General features: G+C 43.6%; 3 protein-coding genes across 6 annotated transcripts in view; 1 reads left to right on the forward strand and 2 right to left on the reverse strand.

Annotated features, from left to right (window-relative positions):
- Positions 1–577: 577 nt before the first annotated feature.
- On the reverse strand, positions 578–17,747 carry cog8 (component of oligomeric golgi complex 8). Its single transcript, XM_022251716.2, has 13 exons — positions 17,546–17,747; positions 16,599–16,670; positions 15,755–15,879; positions 15,161–15,264; positions 11,436–11,607; positions 9,918–10,131; positions 8,980–9,143; positions 8,386–8,585; positions 6,709–6,790; positions 6,055–6,242; positions 5,014–5,182; positions 3,091–3,193; positions 578–2,337 (listed from the first exon to the last, which is right to left on the reverse strand). The coding sequence occupies exons 1-13, from the start codon at positions 17,610–17,612 to the stop codon at positions 2,096–2,098; spliced, it is 1,902 nt and encodes a 633-aa protein (XP_022107408.2). The 5' UTR covers positions 17,613–17,747; the 3' UTR covers positions 578–2,095.
- LOC147797722 (uncharacterized) lies at positions 11,621–13,026 on the reverse strand. The gene is made up of 3 exons (XM_087142431.1): positions 13,023–13,026; positions 12,483–12,631; positions 11,621–12,155 (listed from the first exon to the last, which is right to left on the reverse strand). The coding sequence occupies exons 1-3, from the start codon at positions 13,024–13,026 to the stop codon at positions 11,844–11,846; spliced, it is 465 nt and encodes a 154-aa protein (XP_086998557.1). The 3' UTR covers positions 11,621–11,843.
- The window catches only part of LOC110988326 (uncharacterized), a 62,791-nt gene continuing 53,861 nt past the window's right edge, over positions 17,712–26,641 (forward strand). Inside the window, exons 1-2 of one of the 4 annotated variants that reach the window (XM_022251711.2) lie at positions 17,712–17,800; positions 19,364–19,494. The gene's annotated coding sequence lies outside the window, so the exon portion shown is untranslated. Of the gene's footprint in view, positions 17,801–19,363; positions 19,495–21,385; positions 21,867–26,026; positions 26,265–26,304; positions 26,418–26,641 lie in introns of those variants that run through there. The other 3 variants (XM_022251707.2, XM_022251708.2, XM_022251709.2) reach the window with 3 other exon arrangements.

The raw sequence follows: 26,641 nt of genomic DNA on the forward strand, positions 1-26,641 counted from the left end.
TGGTCTGTCGCAACCAAGGATTTGTTCATTTGCTGGCCCTTTTTTTGGGGGGGGGGTAACAGTGTTCGGGATTTCAGTCTTATGCCTTCCACACGCAGGTTTACCATGCCAAGGAACAACTTTACCGACGCGAGCCGACCAAACGTACACGCGTTAGAAAGATTACGGCTGTCACTTCTCGTCAGTCAAAAGAGGGCGCCATTTGATTCTAGCAGTCTCTCTTCTTGTTAACGTTGCGGCACAGCCAGTGGTCTCAGGGCGCTAGCGGGATAAAGGCTCAGGCCTCCTATCCCAAGAACCATTCTCCCAATGGAAAGTGCATGTGTGTCCGAGACATTTATGTGCAGTAGAAATCCACGCACTGTGTGGACCTCATGTGAACTAGACCAGGTCCATGCGAGGCTCTTCCTCCCTGGCAAACAGGTTTCTAGGCATTTGGGGTCAGGGTCAACGGAGAAATTACCCCTACAAGGTCATTTAGGACCATCTCACGCTAGGGGTTGGATTCCCCCAAGAACTGGACTGTCCCCGGTCCAGTGTTTTGTAAAAATACTCATTATCAATATAAAAGACTGTGTATTTTCAACTCAATCCGAAATAATAATGATTTTATTGTTACAGACATTTGAAGTCCAGCACCACGTGCGTGCCAGCAGCCCACTTACATTAAGCATGGCGGCGCACAGTATCCATTTTTAGCTGACCTTTCTCGAAAAAAAGCGTTGTGTGATCTGGACTGCCGCAGAAACCACGGAACAAAGGCGCCATGTTCACTTCAGACTCGTGCACACGACGTCGTGTGTAGGTTGCACTACACCAAATACGCACCTTTAGAAAACAGCACAAAATCGGCCCGAAATAGCCCCGCCTGTTGACTCCCGTGAAGAGGTTGGCCTTCTTTTATTTTCTACTGGAAATTCAAGATTATGGCCAGATCACTTTTCGTTTCGATTTCATGGGGCTAGCCCCGAAAATCGTTTTCTTATTCGCCTTTCAAGTAAGATACCCCCTAAATAGCAGTACAACTAAGCGCTCATTTCTGAATGTAGCCGCCCGCCTCTATCCAAAATAGGCCCGCAATATGGGGCTTTTAGTGAAAGAAATACCCCGAACTGGAAACTATCGGTCCCAAATTCAGGATTCATAGAAACATTTCTATGATCCCTCCTGATTATGGCCTGTCTTATTGTAAACACCCTGTGGGATCACAACATATTAATGAGCTCGCATGGCACAGAAATACAACCTTTTGGTGGAAGGCACCCTTTATGAACTCACAGGTTGCCTGGCATTATAGAAACTACGGGGGACAGCTAAGGACATCGGAAAAGTCAACTTTTAAAGAAAAAAAAAACCCACACGTTAAGATTTTTGGAGGCAGGTGCTGATGCTAAACTATTTTTTTTTTCATGCGGCCTTAGTGTCAGAAGATCTGCAGTAACATCAAGTAATGTCTCCTTCAGGAGTAAGAAGGGATGTACTGCAAATCTCTGTTAAATTGTTACATCCACCATGCAAACCCTCGGATCATATTTCAATGCAATATTTCAATATTATGAGTTCAATATTTCAATATTGCAAGGCCCTTACTGATGCCACAAAGATCTTTTATTGCTGGGCAGTTGAGTGCATGTGCATAGGAACCTGTGACAAGTGAGTACCATTCCACTTATACCTTAGAGCTAATCTATTTTGCAAGATTTCGTAAAGAAAACGCAAGGCATTGTGGGTAGCCAACTTCTATGATTAAAGCATGCACGCTCAATTGCAATACTGTTGTGGTAAACTCTATCCAATGAGATCACATTAGCATCCTCCGATGGCAATGGACTGCTTAATGGAAAGCCAAGGTTTGGAGCGCTTTCTTATGGCTCAAACAGTACTAAGCTAGTCTATGGCCAAGCCAAGAAGTGGTCAATGGCTCTTCAGTTTTTCCTGAGGTTGCAGAGCGCCCTCTTTAGCTCAGGCCCAAGTCCAAAGACAGCATCACTGTACTGTGATACCCCAGCCCAGCTCTTCCAGTTAATTAGCACTGCAGTTGGTGGTGGTTTCTACCGTTTGTTGTCCACATGTGGAAAGCATTTTTAGGCAAAGCTTAAGACTCGTCGCCCAAATTAAATGTCACAGCGCTGTCGCTGCTGCGCTCGACTGTCGTACTGACATCAGTGTTTGTTTCTACGGCGAGACTCCCCTCCGTAGTATCGCTCTCTCCCGGCGTCATCTCCGACACCAGCCCCCCTTCTTCCCCTGCCTCTTCCTCTGGCGATTCTGTGATGGTCTCGATAGTCGCCGACTGCACGGGGCGCTGACTCTCCTGGAGATCTCCTGCTTGTGAATCTGATTAAAAACAAGACTGACGTGTTCACAAACACAAATGCCCTGCCAATCCTTTGCCTAAGCCCACAAAACCACAAAACCTTTCCATTGTTTTAAACTGTAATAATCTTGACCTTTGACCTGCAAAGTCCAAAATCAATACTTCTAGATGACACCAAGACCAACCACAATGCTTAAGTTGAAGCTGCCCAGTCTGTGTAATTTTTCTTCCTAGGAGGGTTAGGGGTAATTATCATGTACGGGTGTGGTTAACTGCAAGGTCGATCGGGTTAGTGGACACTTAGAAACTGTTAGGTGTTAAGGTAAATGTTGGGCTTTACTTTCTCCAACCAACTAATTCCCCGCCAAGAAAAAAAACCACATGAACCCTTGGCTTGTTGGTTCTAAGTATGATGCTCTTCTAACAGCGCTACCATGCAAGTCGGCCAGAAGAGCAGTTTGGTTGTGTCTTATACTTAAAAGTTTATGTACCCCATTTATGATAATTGCCCCCAACCTTCCTAGATGCAAAACGCATGCGCAACAGTTAAGATACACCCATTTTATTATAATTACCCTTAACCTCTCTAGAAAAAAAAAGTGTTGGACAAGTGTGTGGATCCTCGTGTGCGGGCCAGGTAAACAGCATAGATAACGACTTACACGTGACGATTAATGGATCAGTGAGAATTCAGCTCCTGATCATGCATATGTATGAGGCATAATAACACTGGATGAATATGCAGCAGCTTGAGGTCTGGATGATAGCCTTACCGAGTGTGTCCTGCGGTTCCTCGGTTAACGGTTCCGGAGCAGCAGGCAGTAAAGGTTTCAGTGCTTCGGACAGACTGCTCACGTCAAGAACACCGATGTAACCCTGAAAAAATGGCCATAGAAACTACAGTCCAAACACAGCCTTGATTAAAAATTGGAATATCCAATTGAACTAAATTTGTACGTACCTCTGATAACTTGTGACTCATTTTTTTGAGGTTGGGTCACATGGATTTCAATGATAAACCACTTGTGAACTTGTGAACATTATTAAACGACGAACTTGTCTCGGCTGCAGTATGATTTCCAGCTGAAGGCACAGTCCTTTAAAAAGATGGATTTTTCCAATGTTGATCCTTGGTGGTAATTTAGTCAAGATTTGTACAAAATTTCTTATTTCATTGCCACTTTTTAACAACTCTAAATATAGGTGAGCTATATTTGCAACAATGCCCAGCTGTGCTAGCTCGGTGGTTAAGACAGCTGCACCAGTAAGCAGGATGTTATGTGGGTTTGAGTCCCACGCACGGAGCTTGAGAATTATTTCCCAAGCTCTTGGACAAACACTGAGCATACAGTGTTATGAATATACGTCGGTGTAAGGGCAAAGCCAGTTATTAACAATCTCAATGGACTAGCATTAGCCGCTGTGAGTGTAGAAACTCAATGGGAATCACTCAAGCATGGGTGGTGTGTGAGTGTAGAAACTCAATGGGAATCACTCAAGCATGGGTGGTGTGTGAGTGTTAAAAACTCAATGGGCATCACTCAAGCATGGTTGGTGTGTGAGTGTAGAAACTCAATGGGAATCACTCAAGCATGGGTGGTGTGTGAGTGTTAAAAACTCAATGGGAATCACTCAAGCATGGGTGGTGTGTGAGTGTAGAAACTCAATGGGAATCACTCAAGCATGGGTGGTGTGTGAGTGTTAAAAACTCAATGGGACTCACTCAAGCATGGGTGGTGTGTGAGTGTAGAAACTCAATGGGAATCACTCAAGCATGGGTGGTGTGTGAGTGTAGAAACTCAATGGGAATCACTCAAGCATGGGTGGTGTGTGAGTGTAGAAACTCAATGGGAATCACTCAAGCATGGGTGGTGTGTGAGTGTAGAAACTCAATAGGAATCACTCAAGCATGGGTGGTGTGTGAGTGTAGAAACTCAATAGGAATCACTCAAGCATGGGTGGTGCGTGAGTGTAGAAACTCAATGGGAATCACTCAAGCACGGGTGGTGCGTGAGTGTAGAAACTCAATGGGAATCACTCAAGCATGGGTGGTGCGTGAGTGTAGAAACTCAATGGGAATCACTCAAGCATGGGTGGTGTGTTGACTAATCTGATTAGATGCCATAACTGCAGTGGCACCGCAGTCACAGACACATTCTTCAACTTGAAACACGTGGGCATTTGGCAACTTCACCCAGGCCTGTTGGTCGAAGAGGCATGTAATGCAAGTGTACCACCTGTCCACGAGCGTTTGTGCCACCGCAGTATTGGTTTCTAGTTATGGTTGTCGAATTACACTGTATGAGGTGTGGTTGTTAAGAGCAATGATGTACAGACTAATCTGATCAGATGCCATAACTCCGGTAGAACCACACTCTTCAGCACATTCTTCAGATTGATATGCCTGTGCATTTGGCAAAATGTGATGCCCTATTGGTCAAAGAGGTATGTAACGTTTGTGTACCACCTGTCCTTGAGCGTCTAATGGCTTCTAATTCTGGTTGTCGAATCACACTATAGCTTACAGATTTTGCCAGAAAGAGTTCAAGTGTCTTCAGTCCAAATGACACAGAAAATCCCGAACACATCCAGTCTCAGGAAATGGTTCAGTGGAAATCAGTAATGCTTAGAGTGTCGGTTGGAACTTGGAATGCTGAAAAAACATATCAAAAATTGTTGACAAATTCTACTCTCACCATTTTCTGCACATCAGAGACGGTGACTCCCAGTGTCGTGGCGATGGTTGCCGCTGGAAACAATGCCTGCAAACAGCGGTTCATGTACGGAATCAGGTCGAAGGCAGCAATCTGGCAAAACTGAACAAAGAAAGCTCTCTCCTTCTCATTGAATGTACTCTCCTCGGCCCTGAACGTGAGAGAGAAATTTGAAACACAGAAATTGAACTAACAAAACCAATGACCATCAAATTAGAATCAACCATCAAACTAAAATGGAATGAAATCTTAATATTTTATTTTGAAAAGTTTTGTATTAGCAACAGGAGGCGATGACTGGCTCTTTGATCGCTCCTGAATATTAATGAAACAGAACTCAGGAAAAAAAAAATAACGTTTACACCTTTTGGTGTTATTTTCCATAGGAGATCTGTGCACAGACAAGAACTGTATTCTTGTAACAAGATTCAGGTTTTGGAGACATGGGTGACAAAATTCTTTTTGAATATTCTGGACAAGCTTATTTTCAAAACACCCAAAATTTCCCAAAATATTAATGTCTCCGAAATAAAACATGTCGTGGATGTCCCACGCAAAGCTGGGCACATTTAAATGGAGAGGCGGGCCAGTAAAGTCAACACAATCCCTCTCCTGTTTTCTTTGAGGGTGCTGTTTACTGAGCCAAGCCTGCAGGAATTTTTCTGTTGATGTCCTGCAGTCAGTTTGGATTGAATACGCCCATGTACAAGTACCGATGACGTCACACTTTCTTTACTGGTGCACTTTCCTACAGGGCCAGTGACAGCCCACGGTCCACTGAGCACCGTAGCAAAGTACCCACACAAACAAAGCGTGGGGTCATCGGTACAGACGTCTACTACAACTTCACAGATGTTATGGATTAGATTTTACACATGCTAAGTTTGACAAAGATTGGCCATCGGACAGCTGAAAACTTTGGGAAGGACAAAATTCCCGACCCTCTCCAAGGTACAAGCTCAGCTATCCAGGTTACATCTTAGGATGGCGGGTCGCTAAAGATTACAAATTTCGAAAGCGAACCTGTGATACGCTAACGTTGCTTGAGCCAATGCTTCCAGTGAGCTGTGCAGAGCCGTCGCTACGTCTTGAGCAATGGCCACAGGTGCACATAACCTCAAGTCATTAAAGGCACTCAGCACCGCATTGGTGTATATGGCTAGAGGGGGGTGGTCCATCAACACAGTGGGTGGGGCCAAGCTCTTGTCACCCTGTGTGTTAAAAACAAGCGACCACAAAAGATATCAGAATTCAGCGGACGCTGGTCCGTGTGGTTGTCATGGCAACTGGTGGCCAATTCTATAAAATATGGCTTGTAGCAGTGCCAGGAGTTGGTCACGTATCATAAACCCTACCTCCCTAGGGTGTGTGCAAAATCATATTAAAATTGGAGGATTCAGGAATTTTAGGGTTAACATGTCTCCTGGCAAGTTAACAAATTTAGAGTCGATTCAAAACTGGTCAAGTGAAATGTAACAAATTTCTTTCTCCTTCCTTTTTCTGCAACAGCTTCACCTCCAGCCGTATATTTCTTGTAAAGAAGTTGCATCGTGCCAATCGTTATCCAAAGATGAAGATTTGTGCTTGTGAAACATCAGTCATGCTGCGTTGGGCATTTCCGTCCAAGAGAGCAGGCAAATTTGTAGGACAGACATCTGCCATGCACTGCATACATACCTGCATTGTTCCTGCAGACAGGGTACCAGTCGATAGTGACGGCGTTGCAATCAGTGTGTAGGAATGCATGGCCTCTTCAAACCTAAGGGAACCGGGACAAATGTAGTTAATATCCATGCAATATAATCAGCCCTGTCGCGGGCTTCGGGCTTCAGTATCAGCTAGGGGGAGGGAACAGTCTAAAGAACAAAACGCAACCATATAGTAATATATTTTACTGATGGGAGGCCACCTACTTGTTGGGAGGGGGGCCCCGCCATGATTTTTTTTCCCAAACAGTTTTGGTTTCCTGTCTTGTGATTGGTCAGTTACATTCATATTTAATGCATGGTTCTCGACCTCACAAACCAAACTTATTGTGAGAATGTTCCTTCTCACTTGTTATTTACAAGTTTAAAAAGAGTTGTAAAACGAAAGAGAGGATTCGAACCTGAGATGGAGGATTTCAAGTCGGGAGTACTCCCAACCAATCCACACAATGGCTGCCAGGCTCCGGTGAATTTAAAACCTTTATACCTTAATATATAACCACTCCTTAAAGCCTTGGACATAATATATGAATAATGCATAAGCACAGAGGGCGCCCTCTTTTGAAACTGCTGGATCTTGTTTGGGAAGAAAAAATACACAACCCAGCCATCTGCTTCCCTTCTCCCTCATGACGGGCCTGAACATGATATTCCAACTTTATCTGTTAAGGTACCACTGAATTTCAGAACACGTGCGTAAGGAGACTCTAGACTTTAGAGTCTAGAATCTAACTAACATAACAGCTGAGGATTTTTTGAAGAGGGAGTGGGGAGGGAAGATAATAAATCACGGAGTCTGTTGCAAAACCGTGTCAAACGTTGAAATATTTGACTGATTATTGATTATTTGAATAATATTTTCATGCTTCGGCAGTCAGACATAAAATGTAATTAAAATACAAAAAAAAAAAAAGATTGTCTCTTAATAACTGTATGGTATCCGTCCCACGTCACTTGCTGAAGTCTCTGCTAAATGATGCCTGGGTGCTGCTGGTTCTCCCTCGGAGTGAAAGCGAGTGCCAAGGGTGGGAATTTACAATTTATTTAAAAAACTTTCCCATACTGTTTAAATGTGTAAATGTTCAACCTTTAACACGGTGTCACTGACAACTTTAACCCCTTCTCATCGGGAAGCGGTAAGAGACGTCGTAATTGGGATCCCTCAGCCTGCTTTTCAGCTATTTTTCTCGGCCCATGCTCGAGAGAACACGGTGAAAGAAGGCAGACCCTGGCTCTTGTATATATGGTGATTGGCCTTTGTGTGTTGCCAAGAAATGAAAAGGCCAAATTTGCATCATAATCACCAGCTTCAAAATAGTCCCCACTTTGAAAAGAGGCAACGGGAATGTGGAAGCGTGAGTGGAGCCGCATGCCACCAAACAATGAGCCTTTTCAGTGTGTAAATCAAAGCGTGTAGGGTCAATACCTCCAGCACCGTAGTTGTGGGAACATACACTTGACATTTCAGCTATTTTGTGGGGACCAAAAATATTGTGCGGACTCAGAAATGTCCCCACAACTTTGTTCAAATTTCCCTAACGAAAGAACTTGTCCCCTGAATGCGGTGAATACCTACCCACCAAAACACGCCCCGCAACAACCCCACAAAGCCTCCTTGACAGGTAAGGCAAGGCTTGGGCTGACTTACCTTTTGGTGGCTTCATCCAGCGCGAGAGTGAAGCCCCTCAGTGCAGCCTGCTGGAACAGTGGCGCCAGCAGGCCACGGAAATCGGCCCCCACCCGGCTGAAGGACAGACCAAAGTACATGCACTGACCCAGGAGGGAGTCGAGACGCCCACCCACACCCCTGGTCAGATCTGCCTCCAGGGTGCGCAGGAACTGGGACACCTGGTTTTCAAGCAGAAATAAAAGTGTGCAAAAAAATGACACTTTCAGGAATTTGTGGGATGTTAGACTGCATTTTTATCCCAATACATTTTGGTGGTATACCTGGCATTCTGACCATACGGTGGGACCAAGGGTCTGGATGTCTCACTCAGAGAGGCAGACAATTTGTGTATTTCTTTATAATTCTATTATCAATGAGGGTCCATGACATGCGTGTAAATTCACTGATTAAGTACGCAAGTTGACTTTCACTTGCCCTCCAGATTGACTGGTAGTTTTTGAGAAAAAAAGAGAACTTCATTTCCCGCCCCCTGACCAAAGACCCAGAAACACCATCGGACTGCATGTACTTCTTGGCTGATATTTTTTTTTTGTGGTCAAAGAAGCTTGCTACCTTCTGACCGACCCATCCGTGAAACAGGGCGCCCTCATTGGTGGCCGAATCCTGGCTGGAGGAGAGGATGGGGTCGTCGTCCGAGAAGATGGCCCGATACTGGGTGATGATGTCGAAGAGATGCACTCGGCTGGCTTCGATCACCTTGGTGATGTGGAAGTAAGCTGATGAAAGAACAGAAGATGCTGAGTAATCAATATCTGATCAAATCTCTGAAATCACAGGGTGTGACAAGGTTTACACCTTTCCCAGTGATGGGAGAATAGAAGATGCTGGTTAATTGAAACCAGATCCAAATCTCTGAAACCGGAAGTGCAATCAAGTTTTTGGCCCTTTCCAGTGCTGAGGGGAGTTATAAACAACGCTTCTGATCCTTCAAAATCCATCAGGCAATTTGAAGGATTTTGTTGGATTGAGGAAGGAGTGACCCTAGGGCAAGACTATCTAGTAGGCACAAGGGTCTGATAATGAGCATCAAAGTCCCAAAAGACCAGACGGTTTCTCCAAAATTGGCCACCATAGCTACAAGCCAGAGTACGAAGTGTTTCAGAAGGGTAAGCTTTACAAGTAAATTTTGTGTATGCACGCAAGTGCAGCTACATCAGCTCTCAATGTAATGCTAGCATTCCATCAGAACATTCTCACGTCGGAGAGAACAATCCACTTTGGGCGTAAACTATGCTGGGGTATCGTTCCGTGGGAATGCTGTGTTCCCAGTGGAATGGTCGTCTGTTCTGGAATTAGAATACAGCATTCAGCATGGCAAGTTCCAACCATGCAAAATTATGAGACACTCCCAAACGTACATATACCGATAGTTATGCACCACACAGGTTGTTATTTGTGTGTTAATTTACAAATATCGCATGGCACACTGCCATCCGTAACTGCTTGTTTGTATATATTTTAGGGTTGAAAATTTGCATTTCAGTCCTCACCGTCTTCTTTGGCGATGGCCGACAGGATGCTCTGGAACCAGGCGTCCCTCGCCTGCAGGAATTTGATGCGAAGCTCGCTCTCGGTGAAGAGGTCCATACGGCGCAGGTAGCCGATCAGCCGCAGGCAGGCCGGCAGCTGGATGTTAGTGCGCAGCTGCTGCAACATCTGGTTCAGCATGAGCTGGGTGGAGCCCTTCACCTCCTTCACGATGTCCTGGGAGAGCAGAGAGATACTTGAGGTGTGGCTGCACCGCTCAAAAGACCAGGCAAAGCCTGGGCCTTTGGGCCTGTCCTCCCCATTTGGTAAGCCCTGAACTAGCTCGCAATAGAGGCGTTTCCCAATCAATGATGCAAGGCCTGAGGGTAGCCTAGCTAGATATTGAAAGCATTTATGCAGGCATTCACTTTAAAAGGCTCAACCTGGATAGAGTGTTACAATCACACGTTCTTTACCAAATCCAGCAACTACGCGCATGCCAAAATATCAAGAATCAAGCTCGGGAACCAGACAGTGTGATACGAACATCTGGGCTTTTCATTATTTGAAGGAGTTCGTTTTATACAATGCACCATGGAATTTTGGCCCATAACTGTCCAACATGGATGCATTTCAGAATTTCAAAGGCCCATTCTGGTACAGAAACAACTCACAATCCTGTGGAATTTTACTTATTACATCATTCAGTTATTGGCTCGAAAAAAATGCAACGATGATCCGTCGAAAACCCCAAAAAAAGGAATTGACAGACTCGCATTCTTTAACGTACAGTGGCTCACCGTTGTTATTGTGTCATGTATATCACCCCCGCGCGACACATTTTTGGAGGGCATGATACGCGCTCTGTTCGGTGAGGGCGATGAAACGCAATCATTACACTTTTGTCTTTGCGCATCACACATGTAGATAATTCACCAACATTTTACACACTATTAGCTCAGTGTCCCTTATGCCTCAGCTTGTGGTCACTGCTAGTTGGGTCATTCCATGAGCTTAGGGCACAATTTGTGACGGTGTCCTTGTCATATCCAAAACTCTTACCACCTGTCATGACCTGTAGAGTAGGTCATTTACTCAAATAACACACACCTCTGTATTAAGACGTATAACAGTGTCAATGTGGAATCCACATGCAGGGAAATAGCTGTTCATTTTTACGGAACCCATGTAACAATTGACACTGTCACAAATTGTGCCCCAACCTCATGGAATGACCCAGTGAAGAAGGTTGAGATCTAGAGTCCTTAATCTACGATATTCAAGGATGTAAAGTTAGCAGATCCTTCCCACATACACATGATAGGGATGTATAAACTCAGACAATCCTGGACAAAATCGTGGGGACACCTGTCAAAAGCCATACCCTTTCCAGGTCTCCAACTGGCTGCGGCTAAAGGTAACAAACACCCCTATGGAGAGCGGCTTCAGTCGCAAGCCACCATCTACCACGGGCCCAGGGGTAACACTGCTAGCCACAGCCACAACTTGCTGGCTTTCCCCCCAAACCCTGACACTGTTACCTGTATAACAGGAATGGTTGTGTGTTTCTTTTCGAGTCGTTTGACGTAGCCGGATAGCTCCAGTGCTTCCTCATAGTAGCTGTTACGCACGCAGGTGTCCATCAGCTGAGGGATTTCAAGGATCTCCAGGAGCTGAGTGTGCTTAGATAACGTCAGGTTGTTCATCCGCCGACTTCACAGACAGGTACATGAAAATAAAAAATAATGTGGCTCATGTATTTCTTTAGTTTCTCAGACTGTTGCTTGTGTAGAGCAACATATGGCCAATAAGCCAGGGACACATTTGGGCGACGACCAAATGATGTCATCCAAATGATGGATGGTTTGGACCATCCAAGTCTGTTCAAGTCAGCTATGTGGAATCACGCCCTGGGGCATGGCCCACATCGCTGATTATCGATAGTTGATTTAATGCATCAGTATGGAATGAGAGACCAAATCGAGTTCTCTGGTGTATGGAGTGAGAGACCAAATCGAGTTCTCTGGTGTATGGAGTGGGAGACCAAATTGAGTTCTCTGGTGTATGGAGTGGGAGACCAAATCGAGTTCTCTGGTGTATGGAGTGAGAGACCAAATCGAGTTCTCTGGTGTATGGAGTGAGAGACCAAATCGAGTTCTCTGGTGTATGGAGTGAGAGACCAAATAGAGTTCTCTGGTGTATGGAGTGAGAGACCAAATTGAGTTCTCTGGTGTATGGAGTGGGAGACCAAATTGAGTTCTCTGGTGTATGGAGTGGGAGACCAAATTGAGTTCTCTGGTGTATGGAGTGAGAGACCAAATAGAGTTCTCTGGTGTATGGAGTGGGAGACCAAATTGAGTTCTCTGGTGTATGGAGTGAGAGACCAAATAGAGTTCTCTGGTGTATGGAGTGGGAGACCAAATCGAGTTCTCTGGTGTATGGAGTGGGAGACCAAATAGAGTTCTCTGGTGTATGGAGTGGGAGACCAAATCGAGTTCTCTGGTGTATGGAGTGAGAGACCAAATTGAGTTCTCTGGTGTATGGAGTGGGAGACCAAATTGAGTTCTCTGGTGTATGGAGTGGGAGACCAAATCGAGTTCTCTGGTGTATGGAGTGAGAGACCAAATCGAGTTCTCTGGTGTATGGAGTGAGAGACCAAATTGAGTTCTCTGGTGTATGGAGTGAGAGACCAAATAGAGTTCTCTGGTGTATGGAGTGGGAGACCAAATTGAGTTCTCTGGTGTATGGAGTGAGAGACCAAATTGAGTTCTCTGGTGTATGGAGTGGGAGACCAAATCGAGTTCTCTGGTGTATGGAGTGAGAGACCAAATCGAGTTCTCTGGTGTATGGAGTGAGAGACCAAATAGAGTTCTCTGGTGTATGGAGTGGGAGACCAAATCGAGTTCTCTGGTGTATGGAGTGGGAGACCAAATCGAGTTCTCTGGTGTATGGAGTGGGAGACCAAATCGAGTTCTCTGGTGTATGGAGTGGGAGACCAAATCGAGTTCTCTGGTGTATGGAGTGGGAGACCAAATCGAGTTCTCTGGTGTATGGAGTGAGAGACCAAATCGAGTTCTCTGGTGTATGGAGTGGGAGACCAAATCGAGTTCCCTAGTTTGGTGCATCACCCATTTTGGCATTTTGGAACTGTAACTGTGACCCATTCTGTGAAAAGTGAACAGAGCCACGTTTGAGTTGTAAGCCATTAAAATAATCTTGTACCAAGGACACCAACGGGAAGCCTGAACATTTTCCATCCACACTAAGTCCATTTTCAGCGGATACCACAATGAGTGACACATTGAAAGAAAGTACTAGGCATGCTCTTTCCAAAGCAAACAAAAACAAAGTTGGTGAGAAAAATGGCCTTAATTTCACAGAGCGGGCCACAAATGGGTGAAAAATTCAAGGTTTAAGTCAGAGCCACTACTGACGAAAGTTTTGACAACTTTCATACTCCGAGAGTGTACATGTACTTCACCCTTATATTATGGGTTCCTGTCATGACAGCCTATTTGAGTATCTTAAGTTAAGGGTTCTCTGAGACCTTCATCATGGGGCAGCTATTTTGTTTTTCACCATTTGATGCAATATAACCTAATCAAAGCTATTTCAATGATGGATTTGAGCCGGGGAGATGAAATTAATTTTGGATTTTTGCCCTGCCCGACGTGTATTTAACACTGTATACTCATACTTATAACTACAAGCGTAGGAAAAATAGCCTGTTCCCTTTTAGCAATAGGTGAAGTTGCATTACAGTGGGTTTACAGGGAACAAGACAAACATGCCAGCATGATGACAAAGATCCATTGCATGAAGTAATCTGGACCGTTTTCCAATACTCAACTTCGGCTCCGTCTCAGGCTTTACCTGTCTTTTAACTAGCTGACTTTGAAGCTGTAAGCGCAGTAATTAGTCTAATAGTGCCACAAAACATCAAATAAGATGCAAGAAAGTCAGAAATTACAGTAAGCCAATTTAATTTAAACGCTTCAGGCCCACAGTCGGGGATTGGTTTTGGGAACGAAGCCTGAGACGGAGCCCAAGTCGAGTATTGGAAAAGGGCCTGGACTCTATTGCAAGCCTTTCACTCAAAAGTTGCCCTGCCAACCAATCACTTATTTTGTCAAGTTGGGGCACATGTACATGTCTATTTGTCTGTGGCAGTTTCTCTGCTTATTTGGTGCTTGGCACAAATATTTGCTGAGCAAGGTTTTCTGTGCAGCCGTTCTTTGTGGCTGAATGGTGATTGCCAGCCACCACAATAGTTTCTATGCTGCAACAGTGCAGAGCATTTTCTCAGGATGGATAACGCATCGCCAAACAGCATCTGGCAATCTACCAGTACGTCTCCTACTTAAGTGACAGACGTGCATGGTCGCTATTAACGCAAGATAGGCATACCATCCTCAAACAATGAATGTCGTGTTTGCCAATTTGTGAACTCAAAAAAGTTAGAAATTTCGCTTCTTAAAAACTGCAGTGTTTTCAATTGGAGGCCAGTGAGTCTAGTGCTTTACTGCAATAAGTCACTTGCTATCCAAAGGTAGCATATCTGCCCCAATTTCTGCCAGATTCATGGGCTCTGAATGTCCGCAGTTAACAAAGGAGACTGTTAATGCATGTGGCCAGTTAGGCTTAGGTAATAAAGCCTTTCGCAAGTTACATTTTAATAAAATCTGGTACACCGAGTTCTTTAAATTCACGTGAACATAACAATTTGAATCTTCCACACTAAAACACTGTTGCTATACCTCGTGATTATGGGCAAGCTCACATCAGAGATGCCTTGCAACAATACACTGTTCTCAATGGATAAGAAGGGCACAAAGGAACCAGTCCATTCCAGAGATTCCAGCAAAAGCTTGCTCCGTATCACGAAGTAGAGCAACAGTGTCTTTAGTCTGGGGAATTCAAATTGTTCCATTTCTGTGCAATCAGATCACACAGTGTACCAGATTTTATTCAAATTTAACTCACAAATAGCTCATTGAGTGATTTTGAGTGTGTAGAAGGGCAAGGGGACAATGTCAGCATTTTTGTCAGAAATATTCCTAGAAACCTCCCAAATCCTCCACTAATAAAGAAGCACTTCACACTTCCTTGGTAGTTTGAGTTCCAAAGGGTCTCACGTCCCATGCAATACCGACGAGGCTCCATCCACATTCCACCTCGAAACAATCCAGGGGTCTCAACCAAGACACCTGGCAAAGCTCTCAGCTATCTAGCTGATCTTTGCCCTCTGATTTGACCTTTGACCTACCTGATGCTGATCTCCTGGGCCTCTTTCATGAACTTGTTGCATTCCTCAGAGAAGGGCGGCAGTTTCTCCAGGAGGCTGTTGACATGGGTTTCCACCAGGTTGAACTGAGAGAATGAACAGGAAGGAGGCTTTCCAGTGGGAATTTTGATTGGTTGCTCTCGATAAGGTTTCCTCTTGTTGCACATTTGCGTTCCTATTTGTTAACAGTGATACTGTACGTTTTTGGCGAGTTGATTTTTCTTTTTGTTGAAGAGATTCTAAGTATTTAGTATTTTTTTTATCTTGTTGCCGGTGGAGGGCTTAGTTGGCAGTTGCCACAACATTTGCTGAACGTTGATAATTAAATTTGAAGAGAATTTTTCATGTTTTTATTTTTTGCCATAATCTGTTGCAGGTTCACGGAAATATTTAATGTTGGGTACTTTTATATTTACTAGAGTGGACGGAGGGTTTTGATCTTCCCTTCCAATTTTTGAGACTGAAGTTTGAATTTGTCAGGAGTTGGAACACGAACTCTTTGCAGGTTGATGTGTTAATTTGCAGACAGCTGACATAACTTGTCAGATGTCAACATTTTCATGTGCTGCATCTTACATCCTCCACGATTTCCTTGCAACAGTCAGCCGTCTCGATGAACGTCTTGTAGTTGTGGAAGGCCAGCTCCTGAGTCTGCTGCAGGATCTGAGCTCTCTCCTCCGCCAGACGCTCCGGTTCCCGATCTTCAACAAGGAAAAGCATAATCTGGTGAAGTCTCTTTACTTGTGTCAATAATACTTAGGGCCACGGAACAGAGAGCCCAAAATTCGTTTTTGCTCCAATGGGCCGTATTTTTGAATTCACCAGTCAGCATTCACATGCATTATCCTACAGTTAATTGGTCAATCTTCATTGTTTATACAAAGCACCAACAGCCCTACGTACTGATGACATCAGATTTCATTTACGCGTGCACTTCCCCCTACATATATGGGCCAGTAAATCAGCTCATCTTTATGAGGACTGTCTACTTGGGGACCCCCAGTTTTTTTCTGTCATTTTAATCTTGCAAAACTGGTAAGTCTCCCCAAAGAACAAAGGCAACACTCTCTTTATTGCACTGACCCTATTTTTTGGACATTTCAAATTGTAAAATGTGAGAAAATATGACTTTCTTACTGATAAACTAGCCATGCAAATTTGAATCCACCATGTGTAGTGTTCATAGTTTCCCCTCAAACTTTTCCTCAAAACTCAAAACCCTGTCCTTTTGTACCCAAGAAGCATTGATAATGCTGGAACCCGCAGAATAAAGCGCAGTTTGTAAATGCATTCCAACAGCATGAAATCCAAGACAAGCCACAAAACACTTGTACCCGCAACTCCCTTGCAGTTGTTTACAGCTATCTGCACTGTAACACAGCAAAAAGCCTTCCCTAAGTTGTACCCTTTTGGCACTTACTGAGTTTATCCACTCCATATGAACTGAGTTCTGCTAGGTAAAGAGCAAAATCTGGGTTCTCTCTCCAAGAATCTGTTGGGAAGAACAATAAACAGAAAGTTGTAATACAATTTAAAATTGTAAAGCATCGCTATTATACATGTACATGTAGTTGGGTCATTCCATGAGGTTGGGGCACAATTTGTGACGGTGTCCTTATTACATCTAAAACTTTTACTACTTGTCATGACTTGTAGAGTAGGTCATTTACTCTGTAAAAATAACACACAAGTACAGAGGTGTGTGTTATTTTTACAGAGTAAATGACCTACTCTACAAGTCCACACAAGGGAAAAAAGTGTTCATGTTTGGGACATGTGAGCATTTGACATCATCACAAATTGTGCCCCAACCTCATGGAATAACCCAGTTACATGTACCCGTATGTACAGCACATTTCAGATGGAAATCAGATCTATGAAATTTCGGACTTTATTTCCCTTTAAAAAAATACTCCAAACCAAACTAAACTTAATTAAATTTCAGATTTTTATTAGGCCCTACTTTAAAAAAATACTTAGTGCTAGGAAAATGAAATTAATCAAAAAAATAAAAATTTCTCCATTAGGGTTTGAACCTGAAACCTCGCACTCATGCAGGCATTCGGTTTATCCTATTGAGCTACTGCATTGCTCGATTGAGGGAGGTATTTTCTAAATTATATAGGGGGCCTACATTTGGAAACACACCCCGGCAAAATAGCTTTGAAAAACTTTTGCCGTCGCTGGCAAAATATAGGCCTACACTCCCAAATCTATTGACCAACAATCAACATGCAATTTCGGAATTTATTTATTATTTCCCTTTAAAAATCGAACCCCGAAGCACACAGACTCGAAATCAGCCTAATTTTGTATTATGGATCTTTATAATACCAGTTACAGTTTTTCAAAAAGATGTCGTCTAACCTGGAAAAGCATCTTTGAAAACTGATGCCAGAATAGTTTCATCTTCCACGTCAATGGGAGTCGCCATCTTACTAAGAGCGCCCTCTGTGGTTAAACTCCGTCCAAGTTCCAACCTGTCAACAATCGCGCGCGTAATATAGCCGATTTCGCTCGTCGAGTGAAGGATAGGCCTAATCAAGAACCGTATAAAGTGCCCTCAGAAGTCCCCCTTTGAAGACGGCTTATCGGGATTCCAGGAATTTTCAAGCTTCAAAGGTAGTAAATAGGACATGACGTGAAGGAAAACTTTCTTTGAACCCCCATTAAAAAATATACATAGCCACGCCCTGTTTTTTTGTTTTTTTTATTGTAGATAGTTTTTCCCCTTTGTTCTGTGACCCTCCCACTGGGTTTCAAGCTATTATAAGGACTTCTTTGGGTTGTGGTTCATAGGGTTATTGTTTTCTCGAGTAAACCACCTGTTACAATTTGTTCTCATTCGTAAAATGTAATAAACCCATTCCTTATGACTCCATTTTTCGCACACAGCATGTAAAAAGGTCTAGGAGTTAGCCTCACCCCTCGGAAAGGCTATAAAAATGTTATAAAAATGAAATGCCCAATTTTTTGTCCCCTGGGGGGTGGGGGAATTGACTTCCTAAAGTACGGTTCCGGACCCTCCTTTGATTATTTGCTGCGGATTAATAACAACCCTGAAAATCTCAGTGTTGAGGAGTTTATAACAGTTCCCTCAAAATACTTCATTGGCAGAGTTAGGGCAATAACGTTCATAAATCAACGTTCTACATGCCCTCTTGAAAGTAATTGTAAATTGACAGAAAATTTATTTTTTTTAGTAGCTAATGATTCCATATTCTGGAGATTACACTGTCATTTTTTTTATGCTGAGCGAAACATTATTGATGATAGAGGGCGCCAGTCGAAGCTATTGATCTCACCAGATTTGCCAATGAAGAGTCGTCAGCAGTGTAACTTGCGCAGTCAGTCCAAATGTTACACAGACTTTTATCTTTGAAGCTCAGTTTGGGTTCCTCTTGTTGAGTTGGAAAAATTATGAACATTCTCAGCCTTTTGTAAGACAGTGGCTCTGCGGCATAATAATTGTTGTTACATACAAAAATACGGTAAAGTTTTGAATTTTAGGCCAATTGTCATTTGAAAAAGAGATATAAATCTTCGTATCATTGTTTAAAGCGTTAGCACAGCACAAGAAAGGTCATCTCATTGTTCAGTCTATTTAAAAGTTCTCTATGGACTCAACGTTACACACAAACCATATCCGCTCTTCATAAAACTTGTACCTTGTCTCTACTGTTGTTGGATTGCATGGTCTTTGCGGGTGCACCGCGCTCACGCAGCCGGAGCTCTGTTGAAAAACTTGCCACCAGCTTGTATCTTGCTTGTACTGTCTCTCCATTTTGTCAATGAGGGTATATACTTCATCTCAAGGCTGATGGGTACAGATTTGGGGAGATAGGCATGTGATCCGCGTAGTTATGCCACTGCCGCCTCGAAAGGTATCTAGAGAGTCCAGTTGACACACATCTCGCGGGTTGGGCTAATGCATACATGATTATACTGTGGAGTATACCTATCCCCCAGAAATAAAAATTTTCAGACCAAACAATACGGCCTGTTATGTAGAGCAGAAGATCATGTACAGATTGAAAGTAAAACAAAACTATTTAGTTTCTGTTTAGGAGGGAACTTCGGGACTCGCGGCACGTTTTTCAAAGGAAAAAGAATTTCCGAAATACTTGAAGCCGCAACTGACTGTTACAGCATTGCTTCCTCTTTCGCTTTCCACGCATGTAACAGAAACTATGGCTGACGGTGTGGGAACAATGGACAGGATATAATGCAAGGCTCTCCTACGCCGGTCGATCGTGCAGAGCATGTTGATGCAACAGCGTGGAAAGGCTAACAGTGTTGATGCTGGCAGTTCTCAAGTGAGCATCACCTTAAAACTTACGTATTGTTTGTAGTGGAAATATTGAATTTGCGAGACTGCAGGGTAAACTGCATGGATTAGCGCCCCCCCCCCACGTACTGCATGTCTGTAATACATTTCATGCCTGGCGGAAAATAAATTGTCACATAAATTAATATGTTCTGAAAAAGATAAGGTCAGACTAGTTAAGTACTTGCAGGGCATTTTGGATGGCAACCTGCCTTTGAAATGCATTTTATGCTCCGTGCCTCGCAAACAGCACCGAGGAGTCGAAACAAGTTCAAAACAGATTCATTCTCCACTAAACCAAACTCAACCAAATCACAGCCTCCTGAGCTTCACTGCCGATGTCTCAGACGATGCACTACCGCCAATTCAAGATAACGTTCCTGGTAAAAAAAAAAAAGAAAAAAGAAGAAAAAAAAAACAATTAGAAAACTCCTTCAACGAAACTTCCCGAGCATTACATTAACTTGCGTGGGTGGTCGCCCTCGTCGCCCACGTACGTACGAGCGGTCGCTGACGTGGATGGAAGATACGATATAGTCGAGGGACGTTTTGCATAACGGTGCTTTTGTGAAAAACCAGGGTCATTAGGGGGTTACAAAGTTAAGCATGCAGCCAAAGGAAATCCGTACTTTTGGCTAGGTGTGAAAATTATTTCCTTCGATGGGAAATTATTATTCCCAGATATTAAAGGTAGCCTATTTATTAAAATAACGAAATGAACCAGGTATTCATAGAATGCGTAATGCGGTCAAGCACTCAGAACAGGGACGAACATGACCTTTATTGTTAGGGTTGTCGGTACGTACGGCCGTACGTGAATTTCCGTACTTCCTGTTGCTACCGTAGAATTTTTGACTTGCATCAGGTGCGTTAGCTGGCAGATAGAATTAAAAAATGAGTATTCACAAGATGTAGCCCCGAGTAGTACCATTATGCGGTATTTCAACTCCTGTTTTATCATTTTACGTAATCACAATGCAGCTGTTATTTTTGCCTACATTGGGCACTACCTGCAAAGGGATACCACTTTCACTGTGGAATTTGAGAGGGTGATAATCTTCATAAACATGCGGTTATCACCTGTGCATCGTTTTACATTGTAAAACATTTACTGTATAGGCCTACAGTAGCTATAACGTACCTGTAGGCCTACGTGATGTGCATGTAGGTTGTGCAACGTTCAATACACATAGACTCTTGTTAAATCTTTCGCGAGAAAATAACCAGCAGTTATAACTATTTGCTTTTACCTTATGAAACTCCGAAAGAAAAATGACCAAAAAAAAAGGGAACACCGCATCGTTCCACCCTGGCTAAGCTCCAAACTCCCCTTTAATTCCCCCCTTGGATCTAGACACAACACGGTGGGTTGCTAGGTGGCACCCCATACCAAGGCCCCGTTACCAAGGACACAGCCACAAGCCCTGGAATTCCCGGTCCCCGCGTTCCTTTCTCGACCCCCATTTTCCCATCCAGGGGCGCCGATCTAAAGCCGTTCTAGTCCCCAGCTTGCACCCCAAACAATAGATACCTATAGACTACGCCACCGTTGGCCTGTTGCGTGCCCGTACCAGGCACATGCTTTTGCGGAAGTGCAGCTTCCAGTTTTTTCAGGTTCAGAACAAAGCCCGCTGTAGCCAGGGTTGTCGTTTGCCAAAGTCTGCTGCCGATATCGATTTCCTAGCTGAGCTAAATAATTGTACACGTAAGCACAAGGACTTAAAATCAGCCGCTTTACTGGCTGAACTAGACCTACACAATAAACAGTGAAGGAAACAGCCGCGTGATAGTGTGCGGGATACGGAAACATCAATATTCATGACTTACCGATGCGTCATCGTGTGACCCGGAGGTACACACGCAAGATATTAATACACGTAGTGGGTGAATGCAGTCTTCCGTAATTTTTGAACGTTTTTGTGTACTTTTTGTGAATCAGATGCAATAATTACAGCTGTATTTTGAATGCTGGTGCTTCCAAGGAGTCGCGGTTCGACAGGATACCCAATTTGTCTCCGTGATTATGTACCAATGCAGCTGGACATTCGGGCAATTCAGTGACCGGCGTAAAGGCCGTTGGATGACGGCATAGCTAAATTTGGACTCCACGGTGCACACACTGTACGCACGCGATTCGTGGTAACAATTACGCTCGGAGTTAAGCGTCGACAGCCGAACTCGGAAAGTAGCGCAGAAAACTAGCCCCCAAAGGACCTGCAATCGGACGATTTTAGCAGAGCTCGTAGCTGCCTGGCAGGTCTGTACGGATCGGTGAATGCTTCCAACTCCTCAGGGCCTGAAATCAAGCTGGGACGCCGACATTTGGAGGGATGTTTTCGGGGGCGACTGTGAGCATGAGAGGTAAGTTTATGGCGGTCATTCTGAGGTCAGGCCGTGGGACGTCGGTCAGAACCCCAACACGTTTCCTACGCACATTGTCTGCGTAACCCACACACCAGGATGACCAGTTTAGCGTTACAAGTCACAACATGCACCGTTTGGAGACATTATTTTTCACGAAAGTGGTTGCAAAACTGAGATACATAATGCCCGTATTGGACACTGTATAGCAGACAGGCTGGGTTTTTAGTAACAAAATATACACAGGTCATATTCCACAGCATTGTCTTATCCAGCCTGCCTTCTCACATACGATTCACTGCACAACATGCAGGGTGAAATGGTGATGATGTAACCAATGCTGGACCACAAAACAACAAAATAATTGCACAGGTCCACCTCTGTAAGGGGATACGAAAGACCTGGATGCAGTATCGCATTGTCATGAGTGGAAATTTACTGTGGACATGTTCTTGGAATCTTTGGTTCCGGTGAAAACAGGAAGGTGTGACTGAGGATGTCGCTTTCACTGTGCATGTATGATGTAAACATTCTCAAGTACATATACGTCCTTGGTTTTTGTCTTTATTTTTGGCTGTGGTGTTTCTATGTTGCTCATTGAATGTTTTGGCTTGTTTTCACCTACCCCCCCCCCCCGATATAAAAATATGTTTGTGTCCAGAGAGGGACTGACTCTGAAAATTCAAATGAAATTACTAATACTATTTGAATACCGAATGAAAGTTGCTAAAGCCAAAGTCCGTCTACCCGTGGACGAGCAACCCCGGCAGCGGTCAGTCTTGACGGTAGTGGTTTGCACTCCCTGATTCTCAGTTCAGTCCCGCACATTATTGTCAGTCGAGGGCTCTGTGCCATTCCTGCTTAAAGACTGGTGTGAATACATGTATGTAATGCAGTGTGGAAAAAGGAAGGAAATAAAGATGGAATTTGAAATTGAAATAATAATAATGTAAGCGGAATTTCCTGAGATAAAGCTGGGTAAGCTCTATAATTCCTCCTCTCTGATTACTGAAATTATAATTACATAATGCATTTATTTATTTGACCCTTTCACCCTTGACCCCTTTCCCCTGAAAAAAAGTGCTCCTTCAATCCGGAATGCACTGTTGCTACTGCTTTCGACTAGACTGGTGACCTGGCCTCATAATGGAGGACAGCCGACAGCATTCCCATCTTTGAAGATTTAATCAGTTTGATATTTTCTGTGATAGTTCTTCCATCGCTGTCTGGTTGGAGGCTGAAATCTGAATTATTAGGCGTTGGTTTTAATGTGTGCATAATTTCTTTAATTGGAATGAAGTTTGACCTGCGAAAGAGGTCGTCATTGCCGGAGGCCTAGAATGTGAAGGTGTTGGTCAATTATGTGAAGGTGTTGGCTTTGGTGATAGGTGCAGGGCTATCTGAGTAAAAGCAAGTCTTGCTCCCAAACTTCAGGGGAACTATTTCATGAGAGCAAAGCCATACCATCTTCATTCTCTTTTCACTTGATGAAGTGCAACGTTTTCATGAGCTAGCAAGACCCTCATTGTTTCACCAGCTTAAGCTATAAGACCTAAACATGACATATTCCACCATACGGTTAAACCAAGTCACTTGAGATTGTAGCCAGAAGACTAGACTGGTACTTGTCCAACTTTATATTGATTTCGTAGTTATTCTAGTGTCTCTTCTGACACAGATTATTGATTCAGTACTAAAGGATATTGGACAGGTTTGCTTCATGCACCAGTCTATTTCTTGCGTTGCATGTTTTGGAGCTCTTAATTAAACACAGTGTTTGGACGCCCCAAAATTTCTAGGCTCAGGCATCTGAAATGTACACGTACATGCACGTTAATTTTAATATTGTACGGATTATGTTCAGCTTAACCCCAGAAGTCTTAAATCTTCCGATTTCAGTGTGATTTTACATACACCCTAGGGGTTAGCAATTACTTTAGAATAAGAAAAGGTTTTAGGGAAGGCGCCCGTTTCATCTCTTTTGAAATAGGCCTATTCTTAACTGAATTACAATACTGCAGATTAGTCAACTCACAACTGTTTCTTGTTTATGCGAATAAATGAACCGACGCTAACTAAATGTGAACGCTGACGTCATGTATGGCATGACAGCTGTGACATTCCACCCATATCAGGGAGAAGATTCGTTTGAATTCTCCTCCAAGTTTGTGAACTGTGAAAAAAAATGACAAACTATTAAGAAAATGGAGGGTGGCATGACTATAGTATAGGGTGATTGTTCCGAGAGGTTATCCGCGTGGGTGGGTGGAATGCCCCTCACCTGAATTCCGCAGCAGAAATGCAACTGTAATGGACGTAGCGTGACACTGGAAAAAATAAAATGTTTTTCCTCTTCCGAGAACTTTGAATCGGACCTGCATGCTGTAGCTTGTAGTTCGGATCGTGGGAAAGTTTTGCTGGGACCCGAGCGTTCTCAACTTAAAGGTGCTAACGTCTTTCGATGGCACTGTTATCCCAAACATAGCAAGGAATGTAGCTGCGCGCCCCGGAAGCCTGCTCTATTAGTATTGTGCATGTGGGGATAATCATTTTTGGACCAAACAGTCAAACGTTTGTGCATGTGGAAGCCAGGTACCCATGAATTTGGAAAGTGGGTCGTTGATGCCCATTTTCACCGCTACATCAAAAATTCAACCCGGACTTTAGTAGGTGGTCAGAGCTGCCAATCATCTTGTCACGAATTGACCTCATACACGCCGACGCCCTGACATAAATTCCATCTGCGTCTGTAGTCTATATGACGAGAATTTTTAATTAATAAGATTTTGCTCAGTTGGATTGGCGGTGATTTATATTTTCCTGATATGGGTTCTTTTTATTTGATTTCAGTTTTTGTGTCTGCTATTTGTTTAGAAGGTGTTTAATTTGGCGTTAGTGTGGTTTTCTTTATTTCTTCTCGCCTACCAACAAAAAAGTGATTAAAACACGCAGTAGGAGTTTGCAGTTTGGATCATCCGTTGGGGTTGTTCTTTTGAAGAATACCTACAGGATTGGCTTGTTTAGGGCGCAAAGTCACCTTTAAGCTCCCAGGGTTTTTTTTAAGTGGGTATTGTTGTTAGCTTTTTTTCGGGGGGGGGGGTGTGTGCCGATCGTTCGTTATTTGCATGGCCGCATTCTAAGAAAGGAATTTCACTTGCTCGATGGGAGCATTTTCTCTTCTCCGGGAGCGCACTGTAACTGTCTAATCCTACAGGAACACACGCAGTTCAGGCATTTAGAGGAAAATTGGCCGAAATTACCGTGCTCGAAATTCGTTGTGAAAGTACATTGTATTTAGTGTGGCCACTGAGAACTTTCGTAATATTACTAAAAATTACCGTATAACACCCCAACTGTTTTCCCTCCCCTCCTGTTCCACAGTTTGTCTTGGATGTAGCTTTGTTCTTTTCCCCCAGATTTTAGTGATTCTTACTTGGGCTGTTATTCTTAATTTGGGCTAGTTTGAGCTCGAAACCTTGAGTTGGGTCGTCATTATTTTGGGGGAAAATTCTGCAACTGATGAATGATAACATGTTGAAATTTTTCAATGCCAAAGACAGTTGCTTGCTCGGGGGGGCAGGTAATCTCTGGTAGACATGTCGCGGTACATGTATTTTGATTGTAATGGTAACTCAGATGTAAATTTGGAAATTATGTCTGTCTGGTTGCGTTTTATTTCGCAATAGTACGATGTGTTGCGTCATGCATCATAAATGTTTTGCGAGCTGCTACCTCGTAACTTGCTTTAACTTCTTCCCGAAACAAAATATTGAAACGCACATTGTGACATAAGCGGAAACCGATATCTGAAAGGGGATGTTAATTAACGTGCCGTTTGTTATCTTCGTTGAACGTGGATTCTTTCAGTTCATCTTGGTTGTGCCTTTTTAATGTTTCACTTCGCCTCCAGCAATAAAAATCTGTCCATCGTACTATTTTTGGGTGGAGTGTCTGTTGACAGAACCGAACTTTACACCCTAGTCTATTTACCAATCGGTGTGCGCGCGCCAACATGACCCCCATGAACTCAAACATGTCCGGACGGGTTTCCGCGCGGCTGCCGATGCGACAAACTATACGAAATTGCCATTGTCCAGACTGCTCCAGAAAAACATTTGTTCGGAGCATTTCAAAATAAGCATTATGCATACGTGAATTGCACAACGTGGAAATGTACAATTGATGGTATTCCCCTCGAGTGCGTGGTCACATGCGTCACCTTAGCGTGCAGCACAGACTGGTTATGTTTGTTTTTCGTATTTTCGTATTTCCCCGTTCCTCTCCCATGGTCTTTTTCTTCTGAGAGAGGCAAACTTCCCATTTTACTGAAAGTAAACAGTTCTTCGTACACAGCTTACTGGGTGAACAGCAATGAAAACTCAACGTGGAACACGGCTGGTAGGTAGTGGAAGTGTAACCGACATGTAGTAAGCTAGTTTCTCTACCTGTGCAGTGCAAATCTGTTGACTGCTGAGAGCTTGCTACCTGTATTCTGTAACGTGCACACGTTTCAACAGTGTCCTTCAATACTGTGACTGCGCATTTGGAATGGTAATGAACATTTTGCTTACACGTGACTCGCGCATCCCCATTAACAGGCTGTTCTCAGTATTGAGGGTTGCAGTGCAGGCCACGCCAGTAAATAAGTCCAAAACTGCCTGCGCGGACCGAATCACGACTTGTAGGCTGCCAAATTCTCTGCTATCAGAGTATTTCATGGCACATGGACTGGGGGTTTCGTTAAAAAGGTGGATGAAATGCAGGGACAGGACAGC

The sequence above is a fragment of the Acanthaster planci genome, linkage group LG10 (assembly GCF_054643075.1).
Source record: "Acanthaster planci isolate LZ-2023a linkage group LG10, COTS_SCS, whole genome shotgun sequence".
NCBI classification, from domain to species: domain Eukaryota; kingdom Metazoa; phylum Echinodermata; class Asteroidea; order Valvatida; family Acanthasteridae; genus Acanthaster; species Acanthaster planci.

Bases quoted from the DNA above. Each gene is read 5' to 3' on its own strand.
- cog8 (XM_022251716.2), bottom strand. From the start codon at position 17,612: ATGGCGACTCCCATTGACGTGGAAGATGAAACTATTCTGGCATCAGTT. The intron at 8,586-8,979 runs GTAGCAAGCTTC...CTTGAAAACCAG, and splicing joins ACGGATGGGTCGGTCAGAAG to GTGTCCCAGTTCCTGCGCAC. The intron at 6,791-8,385 runs GTAAGTCAGCCC...CGGTTCCCTTAG, and splicing joins CTGGATGAAGCCACCAAAAG to GTTTGAAGAGGCCATGCATT.
- LOC147797722 (XM_087142431.1), bottom strand. The intron at 12,156-12,482 runs GTCTCCCACTCC...TCCATACACCAG, and splicing joins ACACCAGAGAACTCGATTTG to AGAACTCAATTTGGTCTCCC.